Source organism: Hypanus sabinus, chromosome X1, assembly GCF_030144855.1.
Source record: "Hypanus sabinus isolate sHypSab1 chromosome X1, sHypSab1.hap1, whole genome shotgun sequence".
NCBI classification, from domain to species: domain Eukaryota; kingdom Metazoa; phylum Chordata; class Chondrichthyes; order Myliobatiformes; family Dasyatidae; genus Hypanus; species Hypanus sabinus.
This window is the reverse complement of record NC_082738.1, coordinates 69,363,826-69,391,748: the sequence shown is the minus strand read 5'-3', so window position 1 is coordinate 69,391,748 and position 27,923 is coordinate 69,363,826. Positions and strand designations below refer to the sequence as shown.

The window sequence follows — 27,923 nt, the reverse complement described above, 5'->3', positions numbered from 1 at the left end:
TCCATGGCTGTCTCTTGGGCCACGATTAGGCTATCCTGAGGGTGGAGGAGCAACACCTTGTATTCCATCTGGATAGCCTCCAACCTGATAGCATGAATATCAATTTCTCCCAGTTAAAAAAAAAATTCCCTCCCCCACCCTCTTCCTCTATTCCCCACTGTGGCCACTTACTTCTCCTCACCTGCCTATCATCTCCCCCTGGATCCTCTCCTCCTTCCCTTTCTCCTGTAGTCCACTCTTCCCTCCTATCAGATTCCTCCTTCTCCAGTCATTTTATCTTTCCAACCCACCTGGTTTCCCCTATGACCTTCTAGCTGTCCCTCCTATTCTGGCGCCTTCCCCTTCCTTTCCAGTTCTGATTAAGTGTCTTGGTCCAAAATCTCATCTGTTTGTTCATTTCCGTAGATGCTGCCTGACCTGCTGAGTTTCTCCAGCATTTTGTGTGTGTCTGTTTGATGGGAGAAGGAAGAAGACAGAATGTCTGTGCTGGATGGGGTTTTTGATTATGTGGACTGCTTTACTGAGACAGCAAAGAAGTGTAGGCAGAATCTCTGTAGAGGGAGGCTACCTTCCGTGACGAGCTGAGCTGTGTCCACAACTTTGTGGTTTCTTGCGGCCATGTGCAGAGCAGTTGCTGTACCAACCCATTATGTCTCTAGATAGGATGCTTTCTATGGTGAATCAATTAAGGGTTAACTGGGGCATACCAGGTTTTTTTCAACTCCTGAAGAGGTCGAGTTTCTTAACCATGATGTCTATATAGTTGGACCTGGACAGGTGTGGGTGATGTTCACTCCTAGGGTCTTGAAACTGTTGGTGTAGATGGGAGCATACAGTATCACCTTTCCTGAAGACAATGAGCAGCAGTTTTGTTGACATTGAGGGAAAGATTGTTGCCACGATACCATGTCAAAAGGCTGTCTCTTTCCTGTACTCCAACTCGTTTGCCATACAGCCTATAGCGGTATCATGCACAAACTTGAAGATTTGCTAGCTGATGTGTATAATTCTGTTTTCTCTCTCCTTTCTTTTGTAGTCAGCAGGGTTACGTTTCTGAATCAATCGGGACAATTCTCAAATCTATGAAATTCTGGAAGATGTTGACCAGAATCTCCATCTAGCCTTGTTCTCTTGCTTCAAAATCTTCTATCCTCTTATTCCCTCTGAACCCATGGTTCTGTTTCATTTTGGGTTTTGATTTTCTCAAAGCACACAAAATGCCAGGGGAACTCAGCAGACCAGGCAGCATCAATGGAGGGGGTAATGTTTAGTACTTTGTATAGATACTGTCTAACCCAGGGGTGGGCAAACTTTTTGACTTGAGGGCCACAAAGGGTTCTAAAATTTGACAGGGGGGCCGGACCAGGAGCAGATGGACGGAGTGTTTTGGTAATACACCTCATAAGAGAAAATAAAATATCATGGGATATGTAGAAAACATGTGCTTTAATTTCAATTGAAAATGAACAAATGCATTACAACAAAATATCTGTCTTTGAAGTCCCAAGGTATTTAGCTATTTATTGAAATGTCTTTTAAAACACTGAAAATTAAATAAAATACAGCTTTTTTTTTAATAGTAACAGTTATTATTTTAAAGCACTGAAAATTCTGTTATCCTTCAAGATATTATCATCATCACTCTCCTCCTGACTGTCTTTATTTCAAAAACGGTAGGAGATGCAGGTCTGCTTGTCCTGCTCCTTCTTATTCAATTGTCCCCTGTGCCAAAACTCAACAACGACCCGCACAATGACAGAACAGTGAGAGCGCGCCAGTATGCAGAGCACGTTATTTGATCTGGAGCGCATTTTTTATTTTGAGAACGTACGTGCACCTGCGCACTACTCACGTCCATCACTTAACAGAAATGACATGTAACATGTAAGGCTTATTGAAAAAAATATTTTCAAATGCATTTTTTACATAACACAACAAAGAAACTTATTTTTAATTTCAGTGGGAACAGTGTTGTTGGTCTCTCTTTTTAGCCAGCGCATCAAAGTCTGGATTTAGTTTTGTTGTGGCGATTCTCAGGATGGATCTGAGGTGTTGGTCAGTTAACTTGGATCTGTGGCTGGCTTTGTTGATGTTCATGACGCTGAACGCCTGTTCACACAAGTAGGTCGAGCCGAACAAAGAGTAAAGCGCAAATGTGGAGTAATACGCTGCACCTCAACAAAGGTCAATGTTTAGCGGTGTGCTACATGCAGCGCTAAAATTACGACACGGAGTCGGTAACTGCAGTCGAAGAAAAAAACTTTATTCGAAATCCCCAGCCTCACTTTTAAGCCTCCCTCAACCTGCCCCCCTGCGCAGAGGCTCCAAAGCTCTGTGCTCGCAAATCCCCACAGGCTATCTTCCTTAGCTGGAACGCTGGCTAATTGTGAGCCGGTTCGGATGTGCCAGGAAACGGGTCGCCACAAATGTATATAGAGTGCGTCATCTATTGGGAAAACGCCAGAATTGCGGGGAAAAAACGTTAACAAGGTTTATTAATATAATTTCATCGTTCTGCGGGCCGGATTAAAAAGCTTAACGGGCCGCATATGGCCCGTGGGCCGTAGTTTGCCCATGCCTGGTCTAACCGGCTGAATTCCAACAGCATTTTGCATGTTGCCCTAGATTTCCAGCATCTGTAGAATCTCTTGGTTTTTTTTGTTTCTGTCACCTCGTTCTGTGATTTAACCATTCAGAATCAGGTTTAATATCACTGGCATATGTCATGAAATTTGTTATGTGGCAGCAGAACATCGTGATATATAATAAACTGCAACTTGTAGTAAGAAGTGTATGTGTGTGTATATGTATGAAAAATATACACACATGCACATACACTTCAGACTCCTGTACCCTCCTCCCTGATGGTAACAATAAGAAGGAGGCATGTCCAAGGTGATTGGGGGGGGGGGGTCCTTCATGACAGATGTCGCCTTTTTGAGCCTTTGTTCCTTCTTTGTAACTGTATTGATATATTGGGTTCAGGATAATTCCTTGGTCTTACTGACATTGAGTGCAAGGTTCTTGCTGCGATGCCACTCAACCAGCTGATTTATCTTGCTTCTGTATGCCTCCATGTCACCAAATTTATAGATGGCATTTGAGCTGTGCCTATCCACACAGTCATATGTGTAGAGAGGGTAGAGCAATAGGATAAGCACACATCCCTGAGGTGCACTAGCGTTGATTGTCAGTGAGGTGGAGATGTTACTTCCGATCTGCACTGACTGTGGTCTTCCAGTGAGGAAGTTAAGGATCCAGTTGCAGAGGCCTGGGATTTGGAGCTTTTTGGTCAGAACTGTAGAAATGAGCTGTAGTCCATAAACAGCAGTCTGATGTAAGTATTAGTATTGTATAGGTTATCCAAGACCCCTTGAAGAGCCAATGAGATCTTATCGGCTGTAGAACCATTGTGATGATAGGCAAATTGCAATGGGTCCAGGTCCTTGCTGAGGCAGGAGTTCAGTCTAGTCATGACCAACCTCTCAGAGCACTTCGCTGGACCATAGAGGTGAGTGTCACCCACACTACTGCTCTTGGGCACTGATATAATTGTAGCCCTTTTGAAGCAGGTGAGAACTTCTGACTGTAGCAGTGAGATTGAAAACCATCGTTGGTCCCATGAGTGATCTGAGGGCAATTAGAGAAGTGAGTATAGGGAATGTCCCCAGCAAGCTGCTGGGAGTTTTATTAGAAATCCATAGGCCTGTTCCAACTCTTAGTTGCTGAGGCAGGTTTGTACTTCTAGTCTCATGTTGACTTTGCCTGGGCTGAATATTTGTAACCACAAGGACATGGATATTAATTATCACATCATAAAAGTTGCTGAGAGTAGTTTGTGCTTCTAGACTCTCATGTTGACTGTCTGTCTGTGCCGAGTATTTGTAACCACAGGGACGTGGTTGTTAATTATCAGTTCATAAAAGACAAAAACCAGGGTTACCTGAGTTACAGGAAAATATTGAATAGATTAGGACTTTAATTCCCTGGGTTGTAGGAGAACAAGGGGAGATTTGATGGAGATGTACAAAAATAAGGGGTATCATCATCATGTGCTGTGTTGTTTGACATCAACATCGTGTGTCATGTTGTATGACGTGGGCAATCATGGTATTTGCATAATTATGATTGTCCTTGGCAAATTTTTCTACAGAAGTGGTTTGCTATTGCCGCCTTCAAGGCAGTGTCTTTACAAGATGGGTGAAGGAAGCAGAAAGTGGGTAGTCTTTCATTCTTCAGCAATGGAATCAGCAGGTGCTGGGTGTTGCTAATATTTTGGGGACATGCAATAGAGGGAGGGAGAAACTGACTCATGGAGGGGAATAAAGGGGTTAATTTTCTTTTCACTGACCTTTGCTTCTATCTGTAACCAACAGGAGAAACTGTGTCACTAGTCGACCTGGATATTTCTCGCCGTGGGCTGCCATCCCCTCATCCTCCAACACCACCACCCCCTCCGCGCAGAAGCCTCAGCCTTCTAGGTACAGTATATACATGTCTGTATTTCTACGGCAACATGATGGTATTTAGGCACATTTTATTCCATATCTGTATTTTATCTTCTATTTTTATGTAGTTCTTTAGTCTTTATAATTGTTGAATGTTGTTTATGTTGTGCCAACGCACCCCAGCATATATCATCATCATCGTCATCATTAGGCATCATGTCGTATGATGTGGGCGATCACGGTCTCTCCATGACCACAATTGTCCTTGGCAAATTTTTCTACAGATGCGGTTTGCCATTGCCTTCTTCTGGGCAGTTTCTTCACAAGACAGGTGACCCCAGCCATTGTCAATATACTCTTCAGAGATTGCCTGGTGTGGGTGATCACATAACCAGGACTTGTGATCTGCAACAGCTGCTCATACAACCATCCACCACCTGCTCCCATGGGTTCACCTGACCCTGATCCAGGGGGGTGGGGGGAGGGAGGGGGGACTAGGCAGGTGCAACAGGCCAGTGGAGGGAAGGAGAACCTTGGACCTCCTTTGGCAGAGACTCATCTCCACCCTAGTGTAATGTATATGGTAAATAAAGTTGATCCTTGTCTTTTGAGTTGCGAAATTCCTTACATAGATACAATCTGACCTCCTGAGTTGTGTCCTGGTTTGACTGTGGCACTGCTGTAAATAATCTGTGGTTGTAATTCCAAAGGAGCTTGCATTTCTAAATAGCCTGGAGAGATCTCAGGATGACTCGGAACCTTGGCCCTGTCTGCAACAAGCAGAAATACATGTGGCCAAGCGTTTTAATTCCATTCCCTATCCTCATTCTGGCATGTTGCTCCATGGCCTCTTTTATTGCCTTAATGAGGCCACCCTCAGTTGTATTCCATATGAGTGACTTCTAACCCAACTGTATGAACATTGTTTTCTCCAACTTTCTGATAATTACACCCCCCCTGCCCCCTTCTCTATATTTCCATATTCTATTCTGGCTGCTCTTCTCCTCATCTGCCTATCATCCCCCTCTGGCGTCCCTCCTCCTTCCCTTTCTCCCGTAGTCCGATCTTTCCTCTGAACAGTTTCTTTCTTCAGTGCTAAGCCTTTTCTACCCATCACCTCCTACCTTTCCACTTCTTGCCCCCCACCCAACACCACCTTCCTGATTGAACATCACAGCTTTATTTGTTTATCACATGTACATCCAAACATACGGTGAAATGTGTTAACAACCAACATAACGGAAAGCTGTGCTGGGGCAGCCCGCAAACGTCTCCACCCATTCTGGCACCAACATAACATGTCCACAATTTACTAGTCCTAACTGGTACGTCTTTGGAATGTGGGAGGAAGCTGGTGCATTTGGAGGAAACCCATGCAGTCACAAGGAGAACTTTACTCCCCATGTCACAAGTGAATAAAACTAGAGGACATAGATTAAGGGTAAGGGAAAAGAGACTTGGAGGGGAATCTGAGAGAATTGTTTTCCATGTAGAGGGTAGAATAAAGGAAGCAGAATTGCTGACAGCAGCCAAGGAGTGTCTGGATAGATTCAGATTTATTTATCACCGGTACATTGAAACACACAATGAAATGCATCATTTGTGTTAACAACCAACACTACTTGAAGCGGTCCATTTAGAAGTAGATGAGGAATTTCTTTAGCCAGAGGATGGTGAATATGTGGAATTTGTTGCCACGGGTGGATGTGGAGGCCGAGTTATTGAGTATATTTAAGGCAGAGGTTGATAGATTCTTGATTAGTCAGGGCATGAAGGGATACAGGGAGATGGCAGGAGATTGGGATTGAGAAGGAAAATGGATCAGCCATGATAAAATAGTGGAACAGACTTGACAGACCAAATGACAAGCCTAATACTGTTCCTATATATTGTGGTCTTGTGTGCTGAGGGCAGCCAGCAAGTGTTGGCCCCTTTCATCCCTCCCTTTCATGCACATTCACTCACTTGCTCAGTTACTCAGTCACCCAACCCCAGGACAGGCCGCCTCTGGAGATGAGATGCAACAGATTTCTGTCCTCAGAATGTAATAAATCAGGTAGGTTGTCACAATTCAACAGCTTTATGCTGACTTTTAACATTACCAATTTCTTAAAAATGCTTTTGCTCCAGGGATGATTCTAAAATCGAATTTAATAAAACCCTTGCTTTGACAATGAAATTGGTTTCCACAAACCAGCTCCTTAGTGAGCCAACACTACCAGAACAGGCACAGAGGCTATTGCAAAAATACAACAGTGTTTGCTAATGTCCTCAAGAAAACGAGCCCAAGGCCATTTCTATGCAGTGTGTGATGCCAGTACCACACTACACAGCTTTCTGCAAACTTGGTTAAGGTAATAAATGCCAAGATTCAATCGCTGCCCATCTCTGGAGGCAACCCCCCACAAGTGTTGTTACATATTCTAGTAACTGCACACCATAGTTAGGGTGCCTAAGACTTTTGCACAATACTATATTTGCCAATCTTTTGTAAATCTAGCAGGAGCAAAAGATGTTGGGAATGGCAAGGGTGGAACGCTGCAGGAGGGGTGTGGGACTGGTGGCAGAGGAAGAGCGCCAGGGGCGGGGAGTGTAGACACTCCCCTGTACCACACTCCATTCTGAAATCTGACAACAGCGGAAGAAGCTGTTCCTGAATTGTTGAGTGTGTGCCTTCAGACTTCTGCATCTCCTCTCTGACGGTAGCAATGAGAAGAGGGCATGTTCTGGGTGATGGGGGTCCTTAATAATAAATGCCACCTATTTGAGAGAGAGTGTTTCCCTGCTTGTCAGCATTGTGTCATAGCATCTCTAGGTGGGCAGACATGCCTATTTTATTCAGAAAGATGCATCCCCTGACAAGGTAGCACCATCTAGGTTCAGCATTGAAGCGTCAGCCTTGGTATTATGCTGATTAGTTCAGTGGTGAGTGGGCTACAGTAGGTGCACAGAGGATGTTTCCCTGTGCCACACACACTGCAGCAAAGGTCTAGCCTGACACCAGCTCAGTTCAGCACTCTTGTTTACAGAGAGTCTGTTCCTCGGGGGGGTGGGGGGAAGAGATACTATATAATTAAATACATTGTATATTGTGAATGTATATATGTGTGTATATGTATGTGTGTACACACACAAAAACACAACCGCGTGCACAAGTACACATAAAAGCGAGGTAGTGTTCACAGGTTCAATGTCCATTCCAGAAATTGGATGGCAGAGGGGATGATCAGTGAGCTGTGCCTTTAGGCTTCTGTACCTCCTCCCTGATGGTAGCAAAGGTGTAGCCACATCCTGGATGATGGATGGAATTGTGTATATACAGATTAAGATAGATTAGCTAGATGCCGTTGCTTCATTGGAAGTTACTGGAAGGAGTTCAGTCCAATACTAGTCTGGTTGAGCATAGGGAGACAAGACTGCAGATACTGGGAGCTAGAGCCGCAAGCAATCTGCTGGAGGAACGCAGTGGGCTGAGCAATATCTGGAACGGAAAATGATTCAAAGTACATTTATTATCAAAGTATAAATGCAGTATACAACCCTGAGATTAGGCTTCCTGCAGACAGCCACAAAACAAAGAAGCACCATGGAAAACATCAAACATCAAGAGTTCTTGAAACAGTCTAGGGATGTCCAGTTCAACTTAGCACTGTTGTTTGGCTAAATTGTTTGGAGCCAGTCCACTCCAGTAAAAAAAAGTGCAAAACAGCAATTTTAAAAAGAAAAGTAACCAGGAGGATGCAGAGTTTCAACCCAAAACATCAGCTCATCCTTCCTGCATCTATTTCCCTAGCAGATTTTGTTCTGCACCTGATTGAGTATGTCTCAATTCAAGAGAGGATAGAACAACTGATTCTCAAAATGGAATTTAATATCAAGGACATATGTTGTGTAATTTGTTTTGTGGCAGGGTTATAGTGCAATATATTAAAAATTACTATAAGTTACAATAAGAAATTTAAAGAAATAATAAATCATCATCATTACATCCCATGTTGTATGACAGAGGCCTCAGGTCCACTGACTCCTCGGTTAATGGTTGGGAACACCTGATGTAGGCAGGAGTGCCTGATGCCACCTCTGGTGGAGATGTGTCTCCATCCCACCACCCAATAAATAAATAAGTAGTGTAAACAGAGAGCAAAATAGTGAGCTGCTGTCTAGAAATACAATGGCAGAGGGTAAGAAACTGCTCCTAAAGCTTTGAGTGTGTCTCTTCGGGCTCCTGTACCTCCTCCCTGAACTGAATGGTAGTAGTGAGAAGAGGGCATGTCCTGGGTGATGAGGGTCTTTAGTGATGGATGCTCCCTTCTTCAAAAGGCGATGCCTCAAGAAGTCCTCTGATGGGAGCCTAGTGCCTGTGATGGAACTGGCTGAGTTTACAACCCTCTGTAGCACTTTCTGATCCTGTGCAGTGCCCCCCACCCCACATACCAGACAGTGATGTAAACAGTCAGAATGCTCTCTACTATAGAAATGTGTTGGTCTTTGGTGACATACTTAATCTCATTCTCCTAATGAAGTATAGCCACTCATGTGCCTTCTTCGTGATTGCATCGTCATGTTGGCCCAGAATAGATCTTTGGAGATGTTGACTCCCGGGATTCTCGCTCAGGGGGCTGTAGATACAGAGGATGAAATAACAGTTCCTTTTGATGGGATACATGAATCAGAAGAGAGATCTGAAGCATTATTATCCATTCACAGCAGGATCTGCTGGAAGAATGGGTTCAGTGGGGCTGGGTCTTCCTCTTGGGGTTCTCATTCAGTTTAAGTTCAAAGTAAATTTATTATCAAAGTGCCAATATGTTACCATGTACTACCCAGAGATTCATTTTCTCGCAGGCTTTTGCGGGATAAAACAATGTAATTTGCAGAAAGCTATACATAAACAAAGACTGACAAACAACCAATGTGCAAAACAAGATAAACTGCAAATAACAAAAACTACTGAGTACATGAGTTGTAAAATCCTTGAAAGTGAGTGCAGGGCTTGTGGAGTCAGTTCAGTGTTGAGGTGAGTGAAGTTATCCATGCCAGATATGAGGGGCAATCTACAGCTCCGGTACCCCCTACCTGATTGCAGCAGTGAGAAGAGAGCATGACTTGGACAGTGGGGTCCGTGATGGATGCTGCTTTCTTGTGTCCGTGCTCCTTGTAGATGTGCTCAAATGTGGTCTTTGCCAGTGACAGACTGGGCTGTATCCACCAACTCTCTGTAGTCTTTTCTGTTCCTGGGCATTGATGTTTCTATACCAAATTCTGATGCTACCAGTTCGAATACTCTCCACTGCACATCTATAGAAGATCGTAAATATTTTTTGGTGACTTCAGATCTATGCAAATGTCTGAGAAAGTAGAGGTGATGACATGTCTTCTTTGTTTCTCGGTCTTCTGTCTTTCTCTCCAACAATGTATTCCACGTACAGTGCAATCATTATGACATCATCATTATGTACTATGTCATATGACGTGGGCAATCGTGGTCTTTACATGACCATGATTGTTCTTGGCAAATTTTTCTACAGAAGTGTGCAACTCTCGCTTTGGGTAGCAGTTAATATAGGGGGTGACAGGCCCTGGCCCGGCCAAACTTAAGAAATCTCATTTGGGTGGATGCTGCGCGATGAGTCCCCTGTTACAAATCAGTACCCCGAAATAACAAACAGTACACAACATGCAATTAAAGGATTGAGCTTTATAATTCTGAATTAGACTATATGGATAGTAAAGAAAGCAAGAAGAAAAAGAGCCCATTCTTATGAAGCAACTCTATTGTGCAAGGTTGGAGCTCACTGATAAGGTCGTTCTTCCACCATCGGCCTCCTCCAATTGTCGCTGACCTTCGGACCCTCACTCCAAGTCCAATTTATCCGGTGGTCTACCAGCTCTCTCCATTCACGTCTTCTCTCCCCATCACTCCCCGGCCAAAAAAACCCGCGACTTCCCAGCTCCCAGACACACAAGAAAGATCAACATCCGGCTCATTGGCTAGCATGCCCCATTATCTCTAGACATGACCCAAACATTGCTGCTCCAGAGAAACCATTACCTCGGCAGTGGAACATTACAGAGAAGCCATTACATTAGCAGTGAAACCTTACAGGGTGATGCAAGTGTTTTGCCATTGCCGCCTTCTGGGCAGTGCTTCACGAGACTGGTGACCCTTCCCCCCAGCCATTATCAATACTCTTCAGAGATTGTCTGCCTGGCGTCAGTGGTTGCATAACCAGGACGTGTGATCTGTACCGGCTGCTCATACGACCGTCCACCACCTGCTCCCATGGCTTTATGTGACCCTGATCGGGGGGCTAAGCAGGTGCTGCACCTTGTCCAAGTGTGTCCTGCAGGCTAGCGGAGGGAAGGAACGCCTCACACCTCCTTTGGTAGTGGTAGAGACGTATCTCCACCCTGCCATTCCAACAGTGTAATAGCTGAATAAGAAGGTAGAGGTTGAGGACTGTGAAGAATGGCAGGAAACATTTCATTGTATGAAGAGTGACTACTGTCCTGCTTAAACATGAGATTGCCTCCTGGTCTGACCAAGGCCAGTCCAACCCCAGTATGACTGACAAACACTGCAGATTCTAAAGTGATCTCCATTGGTAGAGGTCGACCATGGATGCTGCGTCCTAACTGTCTGTGTTGTAGGTACAACACTGTCTGTGGCTGACAAGACTAATGCAAGTGACTATGTCAGTACGCAAGCTAAGGCAGTATGGTATGGAGAGCAAGCTGTTGCCCCTCTCCACACAAAGCAACAGTTTGCCATCAGCAGAGTTGCCAGTCAGCATTGAATTCAACATAGGTTTGCCCTGGAGACTCCAGCTCCGGACTTTTCCCTCTGGGTTTACTCCCAAAGCCTTTCCCTTAAGTGCGTACAGCCACAAGGCACTGGAGGTTTGAGATCAGTTTAGTTTCTCATAGATGAGCTGCCAACCACAGCTGATGAGCCCCGTCAGCCTGGGAGAGCAATCTGAAATTAGAAAGGGAAACAGCTGAAGACATGAGCTCATCAGAACCTGATAAAGGATCTTTGACCTGAAATGTTAATTTTCTCTTTCAGCAGATGCTGATGAACATGTTCTGTTTTTATTCCAATCCTTCTCTCCACAAGTCACACTTGCCATCTTGCCCATCCAGTTCATGGAATTACACACCAGCCTGATGTCGTCTGATCCTGTTGGGCTCGGGTGGGGTAGTGAAGCTCCAGGGAAGTCGAGGGCTGTCAAGCTGGGAACCCTGAGTTTATTTGAGCATAGGTGCTAGTTGTGGGAGCTTGCTATGTTTTCAGTTTCAAGTTTCTTGTCATGTATACTGCTACATTCAAGCCAGTGTGATGTAAACTGTGTTTTAAGGGTCAGACTTTACATTTTTGTTCACTTCTACCACTTGCTGGGTGTTGATTACAACATACAGGTGTCTTCCCCCCCCCCCTTTACAAAGCTATGAAACCTTTCTTAAGCCGAAATCGCGTAAAGCGAAGAGCCATTAATTTATATGGGAAAAATTTTCGTAAAAGCGAAAATCCTCTTTGTAATGCAAAAACAGGTTACTAATGTAGGTCTTTTGTAAAAGTGTAGTGGCGTAAAGCGAACATTTATAAAGCGAGGGACACCTGTACTCGTGTTCTAGAGGATTCTGAACTTGGTCCCAGCTGAGATTGACCACATAGTCACTGTCTTTTGATTTCATTTGACATTCGCTGCTAGTCTGAACAAAATATACAGACTGTGCAAATTTTCAATGACACAGTACTCCTCACATAACAATTCTTGTTGCAAAGACCATCCATTACCCCCTTCAAGCCCAACCTTCACCTGAATTCAATCCTTTCTTGCTACTGCGTACATCTCAATTTATTTTAAGTAAATATCTGTGACTTAGTCTCAGTTACTTCACCGTGGTAAGTTGCAGAATCCCACCGCTCTCGGCATCAGGAAATTTCTTCTGAATTTACTTTCAGATTTATTATTTCCAATGTCTCCCCCAAGTTCAATTTCAGTTTATTGCCATTCAGCAATACACATGTAAACAGCCAAATGAAACAACCTTCCTCCACACCAAGGTGTACAACACAGCACACACAACACAAAGTAATATTACCATAAATAAGGTGCATTTACGACACCAGTTTAAAAAGTAAACAGTATAAAGCTACTGGTGGTTCATACGTATCAGACCTGGGAGGTGGCAGCGAGTTCAATTGTCTTATGGTCTGGAAGAAGAAAATGTTTCCCAACCTAAAAGCTCTTGACTAAATGCTATGGTACTTCCTTCCTGATTGGGGAAGTGGGGGAGACGTTCAAAGGGATTGTTGGATAGATGAGAGGAATCGTGATAAATGTCTCTGGGTGGAAGAGAGACTCTTCTCAGTATTCTTTGTGATCCTTTGTAGGGACTTGCGGTCAGATGCCTTGGAATTTCTGTAGCAGATGATAATGATGATGCAGCTGGTCAGGGCACTCTCAGTGGTGCTCCTGTAAACATTGGTTAAAATGAAAGTGAGGGTAGCCTCACTCACCTCAATCTCCTCAGGAAGTGGGGATACTGTTGTGCTTCCTTAACCAAAGAGGTGGTGTTGAGGGACCAGGTGAGACTGTCCATTACGTGAACTCTGATACAGTGTTTCTAACTCTCTCCACAGAGGAGCCATGTACTGTGTGTGCAGTGAGGAGCTGTCAGCCTGCACCTTCCTAAAGTCAGCAATTGTCTCTTTGGTCTTCTCTAGTGTCTGCACATCAAAAGTTGCATTATTGCTTAGTGGAAATCCTGACATTATTAAAGCCTGTCTTTTACCAAGAGTTCATTGCAACTGGCGGACACACCCTTTGTATAAGAATGTACTGATATTGGTTGTGAATATTGTGGGCTAACATTGACTGCAGACAATCATGTGGAACAAGTAATTTTGGCTTGGCCTTCCTTGCCCCTTCTCCCACTCCCGTAAGACACACTTCCCATTTTATTATCTTAATTCGGTCCAGCTGAGCTGTGACCCAGATTCACTGGTGAACTAGTATTTGTACTCCTGCATTCTCTGATTCTGAGCAACCTATAGCTGGAGAATTCACTGCATTTAAAAATAAATCCTCTGCTCTCTAAATGTTTGGTTTGCCCTGCTGTTTTCTTACCTACCGAAACATCCTGCAGCTATGGAAAACAGCATATTGTGACATATTGCAAATAAATTTATTTTGATTTTGATCCAGTATAAGGTATCTGGGGTCTGCGCTCCAGGCATAAGTTTAAAAGATTAGCTTTATTTGTCATGTTTATTGAAATATTGAAACATACAGTGAAATGCGTCGTTTGCGTTAGTGCCTATCACACTCTGGGGGCAGTCCGCAAATATTGCCATGCTTCGGCGCCTTAGCCTGCCTACGATTTACTAACCCTGACCTGGATGTCTTTGGAATGTGGGAGGAAACCAGAGCACCCGGAAGAAACCCACAAGGTCATGGGGAACATAGAAACCCCTTACAGACAGTGGTGGGAATCAAACACTGATTGCTGGCACTGTAAAGCATTGTGCTAACTAGAACGTTACCATGCTATCAATTGACACGTATAGCCTACACTCCCTAGTGTTTTTTTTAAACCACTGCTGTAGGATACATCTCTACCAAAGGAGGTGTAAGTTGCTCCTTCCATCCACTAGCCTGTGGGTCACCCTTGGGTAAGGTTTAACACCTGCTTACCCTCCCTCCCACCACTCCACCCCCCAGTCAGGGTCACATGAGTGAGCTGCTGGTGTATATCACAAGTCCTGGTGATGCCACCACTGACACCAAGCATTAGAAGAATATTGATAATGGTGGGGGAAGGTCACAAGTCTTGTAAAGACACTCCCCAGAAGGCGGCATGGCAAACCAGTTGTGTAGAAAAATTTGCCAAGAACAATCATAGTCATGGAAAGACCAGGATCATATGACACAGCACTTGATGTTGCGGCGGTGGGGGGGGGGGTTGTGGTCATTATTTAGTGCTCTGGGGGAAGGGAGGAGAGTTGGAGGGTGGGGTTTGATTGTAGGGGTTTGTAATTTCCCGGAATCAAGTTTAATGATTGCTGACATAGGTCATGAAACATTATGTCTAAACATAAGAAATCTCATCATAAAAGAAAGGGCAGTTTAACCTGAGTACAATGAGTACAATCTGATGCTTACTGGATTCGACTGAAGTTACATTATTATGCTAATTAACAGAAGCTGGTGCGGACATCAGTTATGTGCCCATTTAAGGTGCCAGTTAAGTAAACTTCTACTACTGCGACTGGGAGCCACGTGTTGATGGTCCGCACCCAGGATTTGCATTTCTAATCCGAAGCCTGCTTGTGTTGTTTTTCAGATGATATTGGTGGGCCTCAGCCTCCGTCATACCCAGTCAGCCCGGCTACCACCAGCTTACAGTCATTACCGCTGCCGCCTCCACCTCCGCCTCACACATCCATCCAGCTCAATCTCATCTTGAGCGGTAAGAACGTGCTCTCGGCTTCCAAGCAAACTGTTTAGTAAAGGTTTACTAGCTGGCATTATTTTTGACTTAAACACAAGAGGTTTTGCAGATGCTGGAATATCTAGATTCCTCTAGCATTTTGTGCATGTTACTCATTGTTTTGTACTTTCAGTATTTGGTGTCAAAATCCTTCAGGTAAACAACTTTGCTCTACCGGCACTGCTGATTTTGAATTTGATTTTCTACCAAGTTTTTTTTATTCCTGCTGTCATAAGACATAGGAGCAGAATTAGGCCATTCAGCCCATTGCATCTGCTCTGCCATTCCATCATGGCTGGTTTATTTTCCCTCTCAACCCCATTCTCCTGCCTTCTCCCCAAAACCTTATATGCCCTGACTAATAAAGAACTATCAACCTCTGCTTTAAATATACCCAATGACTCTACAGCCGTCTGTGGCAATGAATTCCACACATTCACTGATCTCTGGCTTAAAAAGTTCTTCTTACCTCTGTCTAAAGAGACATCCTTGTATTCCAAGGCTGTGCCCTCTGGTCCTAAACTCCCACTCTGCTGGAAAGATCCTCTCTATACCTTTCAATATTTGATAGATTTCAATGAGATCTCTCCCCCCCCCCCCCCCCCCTTATTCTACTAAACACCTCATACATTAACCCTTTTGTCCACGGAATCATTTTCATGAACCTCCTCTGGACCCTCTCCATTGCCAGTCAGGGTATCTGCCTAATTGCGGAGAAAGATGGGAGATGGAGAAGATAAAGATCAGCTCTATATATGAATGTATATCAAGATGTACTGTGAAATGTGTTGTCTGCATCAATGACCAACACAGTCCAGGGATTGTGCTGGGGTGCAGACCACTGGTATCACACATGTTCCCAGTGCCAATGTAGTATGCCTACATACAATGTAGTATGCTGACACTAATTGGTATTTTTTTGGAATGTGGAAGGAAACCGGAGCATCCGGAGGAAACTCACAGGGAGAGCGTTCAAACAGCAGCGGGTATTAAACTCCAATCACTGCTGATATAAAGTATTATGCTAACCACTGTTAGATCATTAGCTGTAGAGTTTAGAACCATTTCAGTGGGCGCATCTCTGCAATGACTCAAATGCATTCTGCAGCTGCCATCTCTCTTGAAGCTGCTCTAAAGATTGTCTTTCACCTGACCCTAGGGTGAGATTAATGTGTTCCCCTCTTACCTGGTGCATCTACTGCCTCAGGCCCTAATTAGGATATTGTTTCTCTTGCCCAGACACTTCACAGAGGAACTTGCCCCAGATTGGACCCATGTCTCTGCAACCTCAGCACTGCCCATTGACCAGGAGAGACTCCAGTAGCTTCGCTGCCAGTTTACGGGAACTTGAGAAGGTATGAGACTTCGGGTGCAGATTCTTACTGGCGGTAGAAAACTCAGGGGAGAAGAAAGAAAACTGCTCCAATCAGTTGGTCACAGTCTCTGCTCCAGGTCAAAAGATTCCTTATCACTGATATAGGACATGATATTTGTTTTGTGCCTGCAGTACTGTGCAAAGACAAAGATCAAAATTACAGTATGTGGGTGAGTGGTTGTCCGACGACGACAGGAAACCTGTGCAGGAGAGTTTTTAAAGTGGAAAAGCCGTTGCACTGGGCTAGTTCCACTCTCTCAACCTCAGTCCTAGTCCAGTGGTATGAACAAGCGTCACAGACTGGGGTCTTCCTTGGTTGCAGTGGATGACCGTGACGTCTTCTGTGCTTTGTCATGCCCTTCACTGTCCTTGGAGCATTGCAGGACCGCCTTCCTAGCCTATGGATCTCACTGTGGGTCTCATCCACCCAGTCTGCTGGAACTGGATTCACATGGTACAGGCATGTCCCTGTCTCACTGGGGTACAAGACCCACTGGCTACCCTCACCTGGTTTAGTCTGTCTGTCAAAGCGGTGTCCCGGGGTGAGGCTGCTGTCACATGCAGACAGCTGCTTGGAGCCACAGGTGAGAGTTGAGTGGGAAGCTGCCTCGGAGCTGATATGGCAAACCTCTTCACCGGAGGTGCTATCCTCCCTGGACATACCGTCTAGCCCTCTAAATTACAAATAGTGCAAAATTAAATAGTATAATGAGGAAGTGTTAATGGACCTTTCAGACATCTGATGGCAGGGGCAGGAAGCTATTACTGAATCATTGACTGTGTGCCTTCAGGTTCCTGTACCTCCTCCCTGACGGTAGCAGTGAGAAAAGGGCATGTCCCGGATGCTGAGGGCCCTTAATCATCGATTCTTCCTTCCTGTGGCACCACCTCTTGAAAATGTCCTCGACGCTGGGCAAGGTTGTGCCCGTGATGGAGCTGGCTGAGTCTAAACCCTCAGCAGTCTTTTTTTTCTGATCCTGTGCATTGGTGCCTCCATACCAGACGGTGATGCAGCTAGCCAGAATGTTCTCCACAGTACATCAGTAGAAATCTGTTTGGTCACGTACAATGTGTAAAGCAGACCAGGTGTAGTCTTTGTACTGCACAACTACAGCCAGTTTTGCGATGCAAGGCAAATTTCAGTCTTCTGTTTTTGAATACAGTACTGTGTAAAAGTCGTTATATATAGCTAAGGTGCCTTAAGATTTTAGCTCAGTACTGTAGTAATGTTATTTTTTGCACTGTACTGCTGCCACAAAACAAACAAATTTCATGACATATGTGAGTGATGATAAACCTGATTCTAATGTGGGTCTCAATTGTGGACTGAGAATGGGAAGGGGGCACGGAGGGGGGAATCATGATTGGGAAAAGGGGAAGGGAGGGGGAGGGAGCAAGAAGCACCAGAGAGACATTCTGTAATGATCAATAAACCAATTGTTTGGAATCAAATGACTTTGCCTGGTGTCTCAGTGCTGAATATGTCTGCACCTGCGCCAAACCCCAACCCTGGCACTCCTTCTCTGCCACCTGTCCCACACCCCTCCCGCGGCACTCCACCCTCGCCATTCCCAACATCCTTTGCTCCCGCCAGGTTTGCAAACTTGCTTTTATCTATATTTATTTAAGACTTTTGTACAGTACTGTATGTACAGAGCGACTTGAGTTGGTGTGAATCTAAAAGCCATTGAGGGGTCTACAATCCATCTCAAGCCCCTCCCCCACAAGCTGAGCAAATAATCGTTTCAATAATACTAAAGCAGTCTTTTTGGTTTATTGGAGAGTTGAGTTTTATGGCGATTGGGTGGGAAGTGGAAGTGAGGCCAAAATCAGATTGGCCACAACCTTACTGACAGAATAGGCTTTGAGGCCATCTGGCTTCCTTGATCCAAACCTGCATTACCTGCGGAGTACTGAGGGACTTTTGCACTTCCCCAATGACGTGACTGGCCCTCCTCGATAGATGAAAGTAATCAGAGGTCTGTATTTCCAAGAAGAGGAAGGAGAGTTCTCCTGGGTCTCCCGGTTAATAGTTGCCTTCAAGCAAGATGATCTGGTCATTGCATTTGGTGGGAGCTTGCTCCTTGCCATTTCATTGCAGTATTCCTTGCGTTGCAGTATACATCAGAGCAACTAATTGGTGAAGCCTCTTGGGGATGAGGGGCTCTGTGGAACGCTAGCTGTGTTTGTAGGTCTGTGTGTCTGTCTGTCTGTCTGCCTCTGTATGCACATGCCCTGGCCAATGATCTGCTGCCTCCCACAGTGCGGCTGGTATTGGGGCCCGATGAACTGGGACGATGCAGAAATGAAGTTGAAAGGAAAACCAGATGGTTCATTCCTGGTGAGGGACAGTTCCGACCCCCGCTACATCCTCAGTCTCAGCTTCCGCTCCCAGGGGATCACCCACCACACCAGGATGGAGCACTATCGAGGTGAGGACGTTGGGGGCCTGTAACATGGTCCGGGAAAGCAGAGATGTGGGGGAGGGGGTGGTGGTTCAAGTTGGGAAGTTACCGTTCCTTGCTTTAGGGGGCATTTATTTTTTAATCTGAGGTGTCATTGCAGACTAACTGGACTCCGAAGACTTGGCACTTGTTCCTCAACCACACTACTTATTTGTGCACAAGGAGAACAGCATGGCCCCGTCTCCACACTGAACAAAAAAAATACCATTTTTATACAGAAATTAATACAGATTGACCAGCTGGTAACCTTGTGGATGTTCAAATTCCTTATTTGCATAATCAATCACCAATCACTAGTACCAGTATTAATAGCCAATCAAATCTCCACGTTGAAGGTCAAATAATAATTATTGAAGTAACTGACCAATTGAAGCACTCTTGGGCAATATAATAACACATCTCATTATTTGAAGAAAAGAATGGCTCTCCCAGTGACTGGTAGATTTTCATTCTCTACCAACAATTAAAGACAGATTTCCAAGCTGATATCATGTTGATATTTATGGTAACTTGCTGTGAATCTGAATTGGGTTTATTCTCACTGACGTATTTCGTGAAATTTGTTGTGGCAGCAGTACATTGCAATCCATAAAATATATTAAGAAATTATATAAAAAATGAAGTAGTGCAAAAATAGTGAGGTAGTGTTCATGGACCATTCAGAAATCTGATGGTGGAGGGGATGAAGCTGTTACTAAAATGTTGAGTGTATGTCTTCAGATTCCTGTACTCCTTGAGAAGATGGGGTCCTTCATGATGGATGCCACCTTTCTAAGGCATCACCTTTTGAAGATGTTCTTGCTGGTGGGGAGGCTGGTGCCCATGATGGAGCTGGATGAGTTTACAACTTACTGCAGCCTTTTCTGATCCTTTACCGTGTCCCCTCCAAATCAGACGCTGATGCAACCAGAGAGAATGCTCTCTATGGTACATGTGTAGAAACTTGTTATTCTTTACCAAATCTCCTCAAGCTCCTAATGAAATTCAACCACTGGAAAATGCCCAGCATATCGGGTTTCCATTGACCATTCAGAAATGAGGGGAGGGGAAGAACTTGTTCCTAAGGTGCGGAGTGTGGGTCCAGCCTGTTGCATCTCAAGTGCCCATGTTTAGATATTTGAAGCACCCTGAGTGCTGTCATTACTTTCAAGTTCTTCGGTTCTACAAACCTTGTGAAAGACGTGCTTGTTGGCAAGGGTCATTAGTGGCTTCCACCTCTAAATGCAGATGGATTTTTCATCTCCACTGCAGTGTGGCAGCCGTGCTGGGTGTGTGTGGAGGCTGCGGTGTGTAGGTGACAGGGTAGCAGATGGTACTGACAGTCTTTGTACTCTGGTGTTGTGATTGATAAGACGCTATTACCGGGATTGTTTTTCGCAGTGGGAAGCAATCTGTGCTCTCTGTATTCCATCACAATGTTATTTATGCTTTCTTGAAAGGTGTGTCACCAGTTGCCATGGGAAAGCGATGATGGTCTATCTCCTTCATGAGCACTGGTACTGTGCTGCCTCAGTATAATTAGGTGGTTATTTGATAGCTGTCATGTTGCTGTGGGGACTTGGGGTTGTATGTAACCAGACCAGGCAGGAACAGAAGGTTCCCTGGCCTGAAGTGACTCTTGAGGAATCTGTCATAGAGCACTACAGTACAGAAACAGGCCTTTCAGCCCATCTGGTTCATGCAAGAATATTATTCTGCCTAGTCCCCTCAACCTGCACCTAAACCATAATCCTCCCACTCGTACCGATCCAAACTTCTCTTAAACATTGAAATAGAACCTGGAGGCACCACTCGTTCCACAATCTCATCACCCTCTGAGTGAAGAAGTTTCCCTTAAACTTCTCACCTTCCATCCTCAACCTCTAGTTCCAGTCTCAGACAACCGCAAAGGAAAAAGCCTGCTTGCATTTATCCTATCTATACCCTTCATAATTTGTGGCACGTTAGCATGGCGGTTAGCGCAGCGCTATTACAGTTCAATCTTTGTCCAGGTGCTCTGGTTTCCTGTCAGACCAAAGACATACCACGCTAGGTTGATTGGTCATTCTAAATTGTCCCGTGATTAGGTTAGGGTTAAATCGGGGTTTTTCGGGGAGTGCTGGGCAGCATGGCTCAAAGAGCCTATTCCGCGCTGTATCTCTTAAATAAAAAACAAATAAATAATTTGTATCCCTCAATCAAATCTCTACCCCCCTCCCCATTCCCCAAAGCTCCTGGAAATAAATTCCGAACTATTCAACCTCTCCCTATAACTTGAGTGCTCAAATCCTAGCAAAAATGTTTTGAAAAGCATTTGTATTCTCAGTTTGGTGAGAATAAGGTGAGATATGAACTCTTGATATTAAGTTTTTTTTATCCTGTGCATCATTTGTTACAAAGATTCGAACCATTCATCTCCTGGCAGTGTTTCAATCCTTCTCCATAAGGCTATGAGACATAAGAGTAAGGGGGCAGATTAGTCTAAGGGTGACGAGAAAGATAACTCTGATTGGCCAATCTCTTCCTTGTACTTTCCTCGTCTGGTCTTTGGATTTCCTCGTCCGGAGGCCTGAGCCTAAATTAGGAAGTGGACCTGCATTGCTGTCGGCATCTGTATAACTCTATTGTGCTGGCAGAGTGCAGAGGAGATTCACCACGATGGTCCTGGGATAAAATGGCTGCCTTCCCTGAATTGGAATTGGTTTATTATTGTCACATGTACTGAGATGTGTACAGTGGGAAAATTTGTCTTGCATACTGTTCGTACAGATCAATTTATTACACAGTGCATTAAAGTAGAACAAAGTAAAACAATAATTCAGGTTTAATTGTCATTCAATCGTACTCGGGAATATAGCCAAATGAAACAATGTTCTTCTGGGACTAAAGTGCAATACACAGTACAATCAGTTACACACAGCACATATAATGCCAGAAAAACATACAATCTCAAAACAAAATCTAACCCAAGTTCCTGAGTGTCATGGCCTGAAGATTGATGGTGCATGGATGTTGTCCTGGAGCCACGTTTCTGCAAGAGCAAGCCTGCAGCAGTTCCTTATGTCACACAAGTGTAGCCACAGAAGAACACAATCCAGCTTGTCTTCCCAGGAACAAACTCTGGAGGGCAGCCCCACCCCAACCCAGTACGGAATCCAGGGGCACATGGTTGGCACTGGCGCCTCCTTCATCAGTGACCCCGAGGCCTTCTCCACGCAATAACCGAGGTGACGTAGCTCCCTCGCTGTCGGTCTCGCCAATGAAACAGTGAATCAGACTTGCAGTATTTTACATTACAAATATCCAACAGGGTCTTACAACCACAATAACAATGTTCAAACTAATCATTTACACTATTTGTTGTATTGCACACTGCAGACCACAACACATTGCGCAATGAGTTCAGCTGCATCGCTGTCTAGCAACTCGCTTGTGGGCAGATATTTTCTTAATATCTGGTTATGTTTTGCAATGGTGAAAAAGACATAAAGGGCGAACAATTGTATCTTTGTTTGGACCCAGCCAGGTCGCTGCATTTGTGCATACTGCCATCTAAGCCCGTCAAAGAGAGTGCAGCAAGCATTTACCAGGATGCCGCCTGGATTAGAGAGCATATCTTATGAGGGTTGGAGTGAAGGAGGATGAGAGGCGACTTCACTCCAAAGTTCCTTCTGATGATCTGAATTGCGTTCGTCTGCAGCTGCACTTGCACAAGCTGAGGAGTTGCTGTGGGCTTGTTCTTGCGCAAACCTGGCTCTAGGACAAAATGAGAGGCATAGATCAAGTAGATAGCCAGAGACTTTACTCAGGGTGTTATGTTCTACAAGTATGTGAAGAGCAAGAGGATAAGACTTAAGAGAATAGAACCAATCAAGTGTGACATTGGAAAAGTGTGTATGGAACCACAGGAGATAGCAGAGGTACTTCATACTTTGCTTCAGTATTCATTATGGAAAAGGATCTAGGTGACTGCAGGGATGGTTTGCAGTGGACTGAAAAGCTTGAGGAAGAGGATGTGCTGGAGCTTTTGGAAAGCATCAAGTTGCATAAGTCGCCGGGACCAGACAAGCTGTACCCCAGTGAGGGAGGAGATTGCTGAGCCTCTGGCGATGATCATTGCATCATCAATGAGGACGGGAGAGGTTCCAGAGGATTGGAGGGTTGCAGATGTGTTGTTCCCTTATTCAAGAAATTGAGTAGGGATAGCCCAGGAAATTATAGAACTAGTGAGTCTTACCTCAGTGGTCGTTGGTAAGTTGATGGAGAGGATCCTGAGAGGCAGGATTTATGAACATTTGGAGAGACGTAATATGATTAGGAATAGACAGCATGGCTTTGTCAAAGGCAGGTTGTGCCTTACGAGCCTGATTGAATTTTTTGAGTACATGACCAAACACATTGATGAAGGAAGAGTAGTAGATGTAGTGTGTATGGATTTCAGCAAGGCATTTGATAAGGTACCCCATGCAAGGCTTATTGAGAAAGTAAGGAGGCATAGGATCCAAGGGGACTTTGCTTTGTGGATCCAGAACTGGCTTGCCCACAGAAGGCAAAGAGTGGTTGTAGACAGGTCATATTCTGCATGGAGGTCAGTGACCAGTGATGTGCCTCAGGGATCTGTTCTGGGACCCTTAATCTTCATGATTTTTATAAATGACCTGGATGAGGAAGTGGAGGGATGGGTTAGTAAATTTGCTGATGGCACAAAGGTTGGGAGTGTTGTGGATAATGTGGAGGGCTGTCAGAGGTTACAGCGGGACATCGATAGGATGCAAAACTGTGCTGGGAAGTGGCAGATGGAGTTCAACCCAGATAAATGTGAGGTAGTTCATTTTGGTAGGTCAAATATGATGGCAGAATATAGTATTAATGGCAAGACTCTTGGCAGTGTGGAGGATCAGAGGGATCTTGGGGTCTGAGTCCATAGGACACTCAAAGCTGCTACACGGGTTGACTCTGTGGTTAAGAAGGCATACTGTGCATTGGCCTTCATCAACCATGGGATTGAGTTTAAGAGCCGAGAGGTAATGTTACAGCTATATAGGACCCTGGTCAGACCCCACTTGGAGTACTGTGCTCAGTTCTAGTCACCTCACTACAGGAAGGATGTGGAAGCCATAGAAAGGGTACAGAGGAGATTTACAAGGACATTGCCTGGATTGGGGAGCATGCCTTATGAGAATAGGTTGAGTGAACTCGGCCTTTTCTCCTTGGAGCGACGGAGGATGAGAGGTGACCTGATAGAGGTGTACAAGATAATGAGAGGCATTGATCATGTGGATAGTCAAAGCTTTATCTCAGGGCTGAAATGGCTAGCACAAGAGGGCATAGTTTTAAGCTGCCTGGAGGTAGATACAGAGAAGATGTTGGGGTAAGTTTTTTTTACACAGAGAGTGGTGAGTGCATGGATTGGGCTGCCTGCAACGGTGGTGGAGGCGGATACGATAGGGTCTTTTAAGAGACTCCTGGATGGATACATGGAGCTTAGAAAAATAGGGGGCTATGGGTAAGCCCAGGTAATTTCTAAAATAGGTACATGTTTGGTACAAATTTGTGGGCTGAAGGGCCTGTATTGTGCTGTAGGTTTTCTATGTTTTGTAACTCCAGAACAAATATAACTAAAAGACAAATATGGAGCCAGGAATACTCGTGTACATTCTTAATGATGCACACATATGATGTGTTGCCGTATGCCATTCACCTACTTTTACCTATAACATAAAATGCATTATGTAAGCAACAGAATGCTTAATCAAACAATATTATTAGAGAGATTACTGAAATATTAAATACACAATCTTGCAGAGCTAAAACTACAACTTAACATAGACTGCATCTCATTGTATATGTTTATTTACACACACACAGCTGCGCGGCCTGCGCTGAACTGAACAGAATACTCCTGACTCCTGGTTTGATGTTTGAAGTTCTGTGTTGTTTGCTTGCGCAATTTGTTCTCTTTTTTTGTGCATTTGCTGTTTGATTATGGTTTTTGAGGAATGGTGCTGCTTTGTTTTGTGGCTGCCTGCAGCAGGATGAATCTCAAGAGTTGTATTCTGTATGCTTTGAACTTTGCATCACATTCCCTTGCCGCTGCATAGAAAAAAATGCACACACGTTGACACAGAGGCCTTGAGTCTGGTTTGTGGTTAAAATGCTTCACTCAGTATTAGTTTGGGAGACGTTACTAATCGTCAATCCCTAGTGTCCATTTTCAGTTCACAGAAGGATGTTCCACTAACAGCAGCAGTGTGAGTGCAGAGATGGGCTCTGTTTCCTGGAGGACACGATCGAATTCAAGAGGATGACTAATCATGGAAATGCTGATGGATTGTCCCATTTAACCTTGGGAAAGGAAATACCTGAATATTTTATGAAAGAGATCACTCCTCTTGATGTATTCTCCCTAATGCAAATCAAAAGTCTCCCTATTATGACAGAGATGATCCAAGGGGAAACCGGAAAAGACTCTGCACTATTTCAGGTCTATATGGCCACCCAAAATATGCAGCAGGAATTCCAGTTCCCCCATTTTTACCAGTGCCAGGATGAACTTGCGCTGGACGGGTTGTCTTATGAGGGGATCGAGAGTTGTTGTACCATCCGAGCTGAGAACTAAAGTGTTGGAGGAGCTACATGCTGGTCATCTAGGCGTGGTCAAAATGAAAGCCTTGAATTGAAGCTTTCTCCATGGCCTGGTGCAGATCGAGCAGCTTGCCATGCACTATTCAAATTGCCAATATAGCCTGCATTGCCTGGCAGAGGATTCGTGTGGATCTTGCTAGACCATTCACGGGCTAAAATTTCTTGATAGTTGTGGATGCAGCCACAACGTGGCCAGAAGTGTTTCCCAAACTGCAGCTTTGCACACTGTTGCTGTATTGAGAAGCCTCTTCACAAGGACTGGTGTTCCAGAACACTTAGTGACAATGGACCACAATTTGTTATGGAACAGTTTCAGTCATTCCTGAAAAAGAATGGAATAAAACATATTACAATTGCCTAGCACAATCATCGCTCTTGTGATTTGACACAAATGACACATTTCACTGTATGTTTCAATGTATATGTGATAAATAAAGCTAATCTTTAATCTTTCTCTCTTCCTGTTAAATTCTCTTCCATTGTCTGAAACCAGTGCTTTCTAGTTCAGTGAAACAGACTGTGTGACAGTCTGCCCTTGCCCCCAGCTCTGACTCCTCAGTCTGCCCCCTCGGCCTGTGGTACCAACCCATCTGTCACTGCAAATGGTTTCTCCTTATTTACAATTAAATCTCAGTCAGCTCCATCATGGGCACCAGCCTCCCCAGCATCCAGGACATCTTCAAGGAGTGATGCCTCAAAAAGGCGGCATCCATCATTAAGGACCCACATCATCTTATTCTCATTGCTACCATCAGGGAGGAGGTACAGGAGCCTGAAGACACACACTCAACGATTCAGGAACAGCTTCTTCCCCTCTGCCATCAGGGAGGAGGTACAGGAGCCTGAAGACACACACTCAACGATTCAGGAACAGCTTCTTCCCCTCTGCCATCAGGGAGGAGATACAGAAGCCTGAAGACACACACTCATCGATTCAGGAACAGCTTCTTCCCCTCTGCCATCAGGGAGGAGGTACAGGAGCCTGAAGACACACACTCAGCGATTCAGGAACAGCTTCTTCCCGTCTGCCATCAGGGAGGAGGTACAGGAGCCTGAAGGCACACACTCAACGATTCAGGAACAGCTTCTTCCCCTCTGCCATCTGATTTCTGAATGGACATTGAACTCATGAACACTACCTCACTGCTTTTTTTCCTCCTCTCTTTTTGCAGTACTTATTATATACATGCTTTCTGTAAGCTACAGTTTTTATCAGGTTGCAAGGTGGAGATGTGTCTCTACCAAAGGAGGTGTAAGGTGCTCCTTCCCTCCACTAGCCTGCAGGACACCCTTGGGCAAGTTGTAGCACCTGGTTACCCCCCCCCCCCCCCCCGACAGGCAAACAACCAGTGTGCAAAAGACAATATATGCAAAATCATAATAGTAATAACAGGTAAATAAGCAATAAATATTGAGAACTGCATCCTGACAAAGGATTACAGCTTGTAACGTCGACTATTTCCCAACCATAGATGCGGCCTGACCTGCTGAGTTCCTCCTGTATTTTGTGTGTGTTGCCAGCGTCTGCGGAATCTCTTGTCTGATTTACATGTTGGATGCTGAACACAGTATATCTGCAGTACACTAGTGGGAGAGGGAGTGAATGTTCAGGATAGTGAGAAGAAGCCCAATGGCTGGAGCCCAGGATCTGTGATTTTCTGCAAGTCCACAGGGGTAGTTGTTTCTTAAGGTTATTATAGCCAGGGGAGGTGGTGGGGTTTAGCTCCCACTTAGCTATTAAATGCTCCCAATGGTGTGCATCTCAAATAGCCTCTGACAACCAAGTCCAGATCCTGGCCTTCACGTGTGGCCTAAGCCTTGTAGAACCGTTGCCACTGACGAGAAAGGGCAAAGGTGGGTTACTGGCCCTTAAAACCAGTCACTTCGGCCAGATGGGGTTCATCTGCCCTGGTTTGTAGTTCACCCAGGAGAAGGAAAACTCTGATCTGAAACCTCTGCTGCCTTCCGGCTAAACCCACTCTTGGGAAAGTAAACCCCAAAGAAAATATCTGGAGCAGGAGTCCCTAAAGCAGTCCTATGTTGGGTTCAATGCTGACTGGCAACTCCTAGTGCCCAACTGTTTTGATCTCTGCCATTCTTTTGGATTCATCAGCTGCATAGAGAAGGGAGCTTTCTGCGTGGGCAACATCTTCTCTCCCTATCATACTGCCCTGGCTTGCGTATTGCATAGACAGTCAGGACAGAATATACGTAGTCGACCCCAACCAATAGAGGTCCTCAACATACTGAGCAAGTTGAAGGGCCAATGTCTTCGTGTCCAAGTTTGCTAGAGGCTGAATGATATCTTGTGGTTAAAGGACACGTAAGTATGTGGGTGGCAGGGAGAAACAGGGCTTGTTGCTGTTGTTGTGTTCTGCTTCGCTATCTTCTTTGTTGTTTTGCCGAGCATTTTGGTAAGCTATGTTGGAACTGCAATGCGTGGTGACACTTACAGGCAGCCCCAGCACACCCTAAAGTGTGTTACTAGTTAATGCAGATGCTGCATTTCACTCT

General features: G+C 44.8%; 1 protein-coding gene across 2 annotated transcripts in view; it reads left to right on the top strand.

Moving 5' to 3' along the window:
• socs7 (suppressor of cytokine signaling 7) overlaps nucleotides 1-27,923 on the top strand; it is a 190,445-nt gene that overhangs the window by 51,339 nt on the left and 111,183 nt on the right. For both annotated transcript variants that reach the window (XM_059956711.1, XM_059956710.1), the window contains exons 3-6: nucleotides 4,377-4,481; nucleotides 14,799-14,924; nucleotides 16,185-16,300; nucleotides 18,584-18,752. In XM_059956711.1, coding sequence (XP_059812694.1) covers nucleotides 4,377-4,481; nucleotides 14,799-14,924; nucleotides 16,185-16,300; nucleotides 18,584-18,752 — 516 coding nt within the window. The remainder of the gene's footprint in view (nucleotides 1-4,376; nucleotides 4,482-14,798; nucleotides 14,925-16,184; nucleotides 16,301-18,583; nucleotides 18,753-27,923) is intronic.